The 9,167-nt window shown below is 36.3% G+C and overlaps 1 protein-coding gene across 1 annotated transcript; it reads right to left on the reverse strand.

The window, feature by feature from the left end:
* Window positions 1-4,024: 4,024 nt before the first annotated feature.
* On the reverse strand, window positions 4,025-7,915 carry LOC124155049. Its single transcript, XM_046528793.1, has 3 exons — window positions 7,816-7,915; window positions 5,988-6,218; window positions 4,025-4,725 (listed from the first exon to the last, which is right to left on the reverse strand). The coding sequence occupies exons 1-3, from the start codon at window positions 7,883-7,885 to the stop codon at window positions 4,460-4,462; spliced, it is 567 nt and encodes a 188-aa protein (XP_046384749.1). The 5' UTR covers window positions 7,886-7,915; the 3' UTR covers window positions 4,025-4,459.
* Between the last annotated feature and the right edge of the window lie 1,252 nt (window positions 7,916-9,167).

The following is a 9,167-nucleotide window of genomic DNA, read 5'->3' on the forward strand; positions in this document are numbered from 1 at the left end:
AGCTTTGTATTTTACCCTGAAAAATATTACCTGGGTAACAAGTATACCTTGTTGTCAAATAAATGATGCACTAGTGGAAGATTACACTGGGGAACAATTTTAAGCATATTTCCTGTTGATTTCAATTTTTGAGCTGCTTTATCCTAAAATAAGGATACTTATTTTGAAACAGTAGTTGATTTACTTCTACCACGTAAATTTGCTTCACTATTCCTTGTGTAATCGTGACTGCTCTCTCCTAGATTAACCGTCGATCATAAGAGGCATCGTTTCTTTCCAATTGGTTAGCATCTTACACATTACACCAAATGAGACTGGCGCCATTGGCTGGCATTACATCTTATGAGACTGGCGCCAAGTGACTGTCGCCGTGGGAGACCAGCGGTGGGTGCATAGCAGTCTAGTTATGCTGTAGTGAGGTTTGCTTCTTTGGATGAGGAGCTTTGTTGTGGTGCGGGTTGCATAACGCATTTTGGATCTAAGATTTCCGCGACGTTTCTCCATATGAGTCACGGCTTTCGGGCTCACACAACGCAGACAACACAACGCGGATTAACGCCCGAAAGACGTGATTCATGCACGCACATTATTTTTTTGTCAATTCACGCTCATCGGTAAACCACGCCTTTTAATCCTTATAGTGCCAGCGGGCAGATCCTTCGGCCCGAGAGGTACGTGCGAGGAGAATCGATGGCCGATCTATCGGCTGGATTTTTTTACACTCACGTCTTTTATTTTTTGTGCTTCATGTAGCTTTGGTAACTATTTTTAGTACCTGTCATGCTCGTGAGTTTTGGGAGCAAATTAAAAAACATAGTTTCTGAAAATGCATATTAAGCTTTATTTAAATTTTTAAGCGCAAGCCTAACAATTCGCCAAAAAAAGCCCTGGAATTCCTCAGCATACCGGGCAAAATAGTCTGGCACTAGGAGGGTTAATAGATTACGTACAGATTTTATGATTGGACATTTTGTAAGATAAGATTTCCCTTTACATTCCTTAATTCTCAATTATTTTTACGTAAAAAAGGGTATTCTGTAGCTACAAACTTGGAAAAAAATTGACCTCATGTTTGCAGCACGTTGATAGATTTGCAGCAACTCGCCATAATTCGCGTCCATTTGCCTTAAATCTTGGTCTCACATCACACTTTCTTTATTATGCGTCTCACGCATATGATATAGCTTATCACTAGTTCTCTTTCCTTTGACTTGTTCCCCAAGGATCGGCCTCAGGGGGTTTTCATGTGTCAGTGACCTAACATCCTCTTTAACATTAAGTACCTGGGCTACCCAATCCAGGGGCAGATTTGAGGGCGGTCGCCGGGGTCACTTTTCACTGTGACCCCCTCTCCCCTAAATTTTACCAAAAATTTTTATTAGTTAAATAGTTTTTAGATATGTCCGTATAATGGAATAAAGAAGGTTTAATGTAAAAGCATGGCTACGATCCCCAAACGTGAGAGAAGTTTGAGTTGTAATTATCGTGGAGCACTCCTCACTGTAAAATGCATGCTGAAGAGTTTTTAATTATGTTAAACATCTTGTTGGCTTTTTATTTTTTCTCCTTTTTTAAACTTCTTAAATGTCTAAAAACATTTTAATTTTATCTTTTTTAAGAATAGAAAGTTAAATTAAATAGGCTCCAAAATGCGCCAAAAATATGCATTTAAAAAAATTTACACGGGAGAGCATTCATCTTTCCCGGAGGGTATTCCATACTCCCTGACCCAGGTTATGAATCCCCTACTCCCCCAAGTAATATGCTGAATCCGCCCCTGACACAATCCACTCTTCAGTTACCCTTGGCGGGGTTATACGTATTCATTTATTGCAAATGAAATTCATTCTAGTCGTATATCAGTTTTCGTCATTTCTGTGGACATTTTCGTCCCCTTCCATCTGCCAACAATTGAGCATTTGTTCACTTTTGGAAAACTGTATCAAAGCATCCAAAAATACTGAAGTTTAAACCCTACTTCCTCAGGAGATGTTATTAAATTGTTGTTCATTTTGAAATCCTACGAATTTGAAATTTCGCTGAAACACATGACTGCTGTGTTTTTCGATGTGTAACTATACATGTGACTATATACTGTATGTGCACTACTTAATACTCATCTTCCTTTATTATTAAGGATGTTGGAAGACAGGCCTAAGTAGGCTATTAATTAAGTCCAGGATTAATGTCTGTTAACTCTTAATGACCAAGTTCTCATATTAGTGCTCCTTCTAATTTAAGATCTCTTGAGGGACGCAAATATTTTCTCTGATTGCAACCGTTGTTATTTCTTATAAAAATCTGGTCACGTTCTCCTGGCCATGGCCTGGACTGTGTGGTCCCGAATTTTTCTTTTTCTATGATTTCATTTGTAGCTTGTTCTCTGCAATATCGAAAATTAGTCTGCGATGAATAGTGGTGCCTGTAACTAAGGATTAATATATTTAGCTCAAATATGGTGGATCCAGAGAAGAAAGAATGAATAGGGTAGTTTCCTTCATCAAAGAAAACGAAAGGCATTGATTGCGGTTCGTTACCCACCATTACTGTATTCATAATACACAAATTATTTGGTTTTTGAAATACCGGTTTTGACGAATGGCAAGGGTCAAATTTTATCCTCATTTGAAAAAGGCCAGATTGGCGCCCATGCGATTCCACTCCGCATGACGTCACAGGGACCTAGTTTCTACACGAGAGGATAGGAGTTATACATCGTCTGAGGGTACCAATGCATGCATGTGGCACAGAGCTCAGGGAAACATGTCTTAATAATCACCTATTAAAACTGGCTAAGTTCGGAAAGTTTTCTTCGTTTGATAAGGTATTAATAAACCTTTTTTAAGCCAAGCGCTACCATCCAGCAAGGTACTCAGCTATCCGCTAGCATCCTGCGACGTATCAGCGCTAAGCCTCGCCTCAAGGTCACCTCACCGGGCGGGAGGGGGAACCAGAAATACGACGTATGGAGATATTTCCCGGCATTCATACTTAAGCGTCGCGTTTTCGCGCGCTTGAAATTTTTCACTTTTCATTTAATCGCGAAAAATAGATGCTGTCATTTAAAAATCTAAAAGCGTGAAATACGTACTCCAGGAGTAATAATCTTTCGATTAAAGCAATAAAAAAATAATAGGAAACCACCCTATTCCAGTGTCAGTAGTGATTTAATTTGTTTTCAAATACTTGCTTCAAATTGGCGTTATAAGGTGTTTGCTTTTATAAAAGCTCGACTATATTTTACAGTCTTATGTTTCCCTTGAATCATTTCTGTTTCACACCCGTCTATTGCGTTATTATTGATGTCTTTTATGGTTCCTTAAGTTATTTCTTTAAATTTTTTATTAATTTTCAGAATTTAGTATCCCAGGCTCATCAGAATATTTGAAAAAGGAAGACGGGACACCTAAGCCGACAGATAATTTTTGTAGTTGACTTAAGTATAGGAATAAAATTTTCAGTACTAAAACAGAAATCATATTTTCTAATTTTTTCCACACTGAAACACAGGATTATAATGTTTTCTACATAAGATGATTCGCCAGAATTCGGTGTAGGCGCAAGCGATGTCCAATAAAAGTGATCATTTAGTCTTTCATCTGGACAAGGATTTGGGATGTGATCTCTGTATTTAAAAGTACGGATGGATTACTTTCCCATTAGCAAAAGGTTATTTTTTATAGAGAAACTGCTCTGTCAGACCCCAACGTCAGCGGTTTTTAATCAGCACTTTTTGCGAACATTCTTTAGCTTGTTGAAATTGTAAATACAACAGATGGAAACCCTGGTTAAGATTCCTCATGTATCATCACGTCTTCAATCAATTTAGATTCTCTATGTTCCTTATACAAATGGAACGAAATTTATATGAGCTATTTTCAGAGGCTTAGAAAAGAAAACATTATAACGAATTACTGAACCATTTGAAGCAGCTGTTAAATAATTGTCACTCCCATTTAATCAAACCTGGAACCAATTTTTTGTTTTCATTTAATTTTATTGTTCAACAAATGATCTTACAGTGGAATGCGGAATATAATTTATTGTTTGCAAATTTTACATTACAATATTGTGAAAATTAGTTCAAATCTATGCTCTCCACAATTATGTCATTGTAATATATATTATTATATTAATAACAATTATAATTACGTTGTAATACAGTTATGGCAATACAAAGTTCAGTTAACCATCATATGACAAATTATCGTGCTAGCATTGTAAATGAAATATCCTGTTCAGAATTAGATGATCATTGTAAAATACTGCATCATAAAATATTTATTTTCTCTATAATCGTTGTGTATTTAGAGTTTAAGTAATCTTTAAAAAAGGAAAATGAGTAAATTGTTACAGTTGAATTTTATTTTCAATTTCATCTTGCCATTATCAGACAGTCTCCTGAAAGTTCTCTTGACTTCACCATTACATTTGATTTCTTGAAATTTAGTTACTTCAACTACACGTCTGCAGAATTAATTTTCCTCTTCCTGCAAATGAACCCGTGGCGCGACTCGCAAACATCCGCATGAAACAGAGCCGAGCACGATTTGGTTCCATCTTCTATTTTCTCGATCGCGAGGCAATTTTCTGCGGTACGTGGAGTATTGCCTGTCCACAATGGATATCTGTCGACACTATTTTTCGGCGGGATCGTGGTCTTACTTCCTTCCCAGATCCATTCACCATCTTCGTAGGTTCCGTCCACCCAAAGTAGTCCCCTATCTGAAAAAAAATAAAAATTTTAGTGTTTATTATTACATCCCCTGGTATTCTTTAATTTTTGGGATGATTAACATTGTATCTTGTACAAAACTATATGAATCATTGAGAGTCGGACCCTTTTTGAATAATTAGGAGGCAAACATTTGCATTTAAGCGTATTTGGATGGAAAGGAGAACTACAAAACATATCATGAGGGGGCATCTGTTAACTATGTGAGGCGTTTTTGGGGGGGAAGGGGTCAAGCCGATCTCACCCAATCTCACTTGGGGGGGAGGGGAGGATCCTGGCAAGTTTCGCGTAATTTTGTTTGCGCAAGAAACAGCGTAAAATGTGATTCTAGACTACGATCTTCATAATCTGAAATAATAGCCTTAGCTAATTTTAAATAAAAATAATTAAACAAATTGTTTTTTTCATGAATCCAACGCAATGAAGCATAGATTAACGTATTAACGATTAAACTTGCCAACTACTCATGAAGGCAATCTTCCAATAAAGCTAGAATAAAAAAAAAATGCTTTTAGAAATACTAAGAAAATTCACAAGCATGCATAAGGCATTCACAGGAATACATAAGTTAATTGGCTAAACTACAAGATCGCCTGCGGTAGGACTGGGAGAGGAGGAACCAAGTACTAAACCAAATTACACGCCCATGTCACCGGATGCCTCGTAGCATCGTTCCTCATGACTGCAGCACAACGGCAAACGTATTTCAATATTATATTTATGTTTGATATAGCTGAATTTAAAGTGCCACGTCGAACGTCAAGTGTTAAGTATGTGAAGTAGATAAAGAGGGATAAACGTAAGAAGAAAATTAGGAAACTGAATGAAATGGCATGGAAATGAGATAAGTGGACGTTCGCAGTATACTTATCTTAGGATTACAGTACTCTGAAAGGATGGCGTTCTTATGCTCAACTGCATAACGGGAAATGGGTATAGATTCTATACTACTGAATACCCAAGTACCTTGACGTACAATCAACAAACTGTCTTCAGTAATCTCAAGATGCATCACCCGTGAACTAGTTCACTTTTATGGTTATCAAAAAAATCGAAGTACGTCAAAATTAAAAATGAATTACGCTAATTAGCCATATATTTGCTACCACTGTAGTTTTTGGTAGTATTATTTTAAAATAAAGTAAGAAGCCTACATGTTCGTTAAGTTGATGGAAGAAATATAATAATGTGAATGGAATTTTTATTTAAACTACATCTATTGTGCAATTACAAGATTTATTGTGGCAGTTACCTTCAATAATGTGAGGGTTTTTATGCAAGACGAAAGCCATAAACTGCAGGTAGTCCCTTCTATCTACCATTGCAAGATAGCTGTCGTTTACTAACTTAGGGCACAGATCAACGGCCTCACTCCAAGTAGCATTTTGGTCAGGAAAGAAGATGAATTTCTGATCTTGTATCGAGAAGGAATTCTCTTTCACTGCGTCCTCTGTTGGTTTAGAATTATCATTCTTCCTTGTTCCTGTCAAAAAAGAAGAGATTAAAATTGCTGGTATTAATATCAATGGTGGCAGAATCAATGAAATATTTTCCGATTTTGACAGTGCGACTTCCAAAAACTTTTTTCCGCTTTTTGAAATAAACTAATGTCTTAATATACTCGTATGACCGTCCACTCCAAATACCCTCTCTAATACAGAGTAATGTTTTATCATCATCCTCTTATGCGTTATTCAGTGTATTTCACCCATTCATTGGTTATTGCATTACGTTTACGATTATCGTGTTCATAATAAATTCATAATATTCGTAAATATTGGGCGTTTACTCGTGTAAATTCCTGGTTGAGAGTAATCAATTTACACCAAAAAACAGTATATGCCCGTGATACATCCAATTTCGATAAAGATTGGTACAAATGGTTCCTTGATATGCATGCGGAACCGTTTCTGGCAGCTTTATTTTTTAAAATATTGATTAGTACCAGAGGTACGCCTATGTAAGTATTTTTTTATTTCTAGAATATTTCCTTTCGTTTTCGACCTAAATCTTATTGAAATAAAATTATTCGTGAGCGCTCAGTTTAATGTATGACAAATGATGGTGTGGTAAAATACTTAATGTTAATTTTATCTTTAATTTTGGAAAGGTATAATAATATTTGTAAAGCATATTATGCTAGCTACTAATCAGTTTAATGAAATCATTGCCCTAATCATAAAAAAAACTGAATTAAGTATTCCGAAATAATCGCGCGCATCGACCCAAGCGTCCAATCACAGAATGGTCACAAGTCGCATTATACCGAAATAATGCTCAAAGTTGCTTTTTGGCGTGGTTCAGATTTGAAACGTGGCTGTTACATGCCATGGTTGGTTATTCAGGTTAGAATACACTAAAAAATATATCGCTTACTGCGGAGTTATACGTTATTTATGCCATATCTTTCCCATTAATTTGAGCCTGTTTCTCAAAAATATTATAAAACACGCCCGATCACATTTTCCTACGATAATCATGAGAACGTTTATAAAATCATATTTTTCAGAATTTCTGGAAAATATTTAGCATTTCAAATAATTTTTATACCATCAAAGGTATGAAATATGAATAATTTCCTGAGTTTCAGAAAATTTCTGGATCACAAACCATGCAAGTTTGCATTGCAGTGTGATTTCGATTTCTGAAAAAAATGAATAAACAGTATAATTTCCAGATGAAAGTTGACAAATACCTTAACATCTCTTTTTATCGAGAACTATTCATAACACCTGATCCTGAATCGGGTGTTATCAATATATTGTATTATCAATATAATATCCAACTGAGGATCAGGTGATATGAATAGTCCTCGCAAAAATATCTTTTAAGGTATTTGTGAACTTTCACCTGGAATTTATGCTGTTTATTCATTTTTTTCAGAAATCGAAATCACACTGCAAAGCAAACTTTCGCGGTTTGTGATCAAGAAATTTTTTGAAACTTAGGAAATTATTCATATTTCATGCCTTTTTTGGCATTGGATTGTACATTACAATTTATGAAAATAAAATTATCCTCGGAATGACTTCTGTTCTAAAAGTGGCCTTACAACTATGCTTTATTTAGTCTTCACTTACCTTTATGATTCGCAGAAACTGCCAATAAAGTTGAGACCAGCAAAATGATGACCGAATTCACGAAACCCATTGCTGACCTCTTCACCGTTGCTTGCCAAAGTCGAAATGAAAACTTGGCTCGAAGCAGGTCGGCTTTATAGACGCTTACCACTCTTCAGAACTGATCAATGTTGCCTTATTTTTTCTAGACTCTTCCGGAGTTTATTCACGGACGTGGAATCTACCGGAAACGCTGTCTCATATACTTTGAGCTCTTGTGAATGGAAAACAATTTATTTCCAAGGATCTAAGAAGTCTACTCCTATAAACAAAGTTTCCATCATGTTGATTTTCCTACACGTATACCTCTGTTGCGTTCATTTAGGTTGGTACAATGAGATAACGTCTTTATACAAAGGCTATGCTAAGTTGCAACGAGTGGGTAGAAGCAGGCAAAAATAATCTCTCGCATTCGTGCTAAATCTATGTAGGAAGGCAACAGAAAAGGATGACTTTTGTAGAAAGAGGAATTAGCAATTCAATAGTCTTGATCTCAAATTCAGAAAGAGACTGACGAAATGTTGTCTATAGAGAGTAGTATTATAGGTGCGTGAAAAGGGAACATTGGGAAGAAGAGTGAACGATAGGGAAAATACTAGTCAGGCATGATTGTGGTGACGACCGTAGAAAGTGAGATGGGTAAATGAAACATTTGGTGGTGCTATTGTTCTTCTAGGCATAGCACTGCCCACAAGGAATGACTATACGTTGAAATGAACTTTTTTTAATGCCAACAATTTCAATTTCCATGGTGACAGAAACGATGAAATATTTCCGTGTAAGGCATTTTCTGGAACAACGTTGAAAGATAGTAAATATGTAAGTCAAACAATGATAAAGTCGGGTAGGAAAGTAGACTTCTGCTTGTGATTCAGAATGGAAGTGAAAACTGAATGTGAAGATATCCCTGAGCAATCGCAAACACCGCATTGTACGGGAAAATGCGCTACAATGGCACAGTGATTCGAATAGACTCGGTCTCATAACGCACAAACTGGAATCATTTTACTCGTTAATTCATAGACTGGTGTTCCTACCCCTTCAATCGGTGGAATTCTTAAAAAAGCTTAACATAATGAGATACTTAGCTCTAGTGAATGACTGCAGTGACAAATCAATAGACAGACTATTAAAAAAAACGACGCCATAAAAAAGTTGTGCGCCCTCGTGCTGCCCACACCCGAAATCAAAACGTGGTGTAAAATTCAGTCCATTGGCGATATATCTTTCAAAATCATTGAACATATCCCTCAAAATTAACTCAGAACATGTTTCTTAAATCCGGTCACCTAGGAAAAGCTGCTTTACCATAC

This window comes from Ischnura elegans, chromosome 3 (genome assembly GCF_921293095.1).
Source record: "Ischnura elegans chromosome 3, ioIscEleg1.1, whole genome shotgun sequence".
Classification (NCBI taxonomy): domain Eukaryota; kingdom Metazoa; phylum Arthropoda; class Insecta; order Odonata; family Coenagrionidae; genus Ischnura; species Ischnura elegans.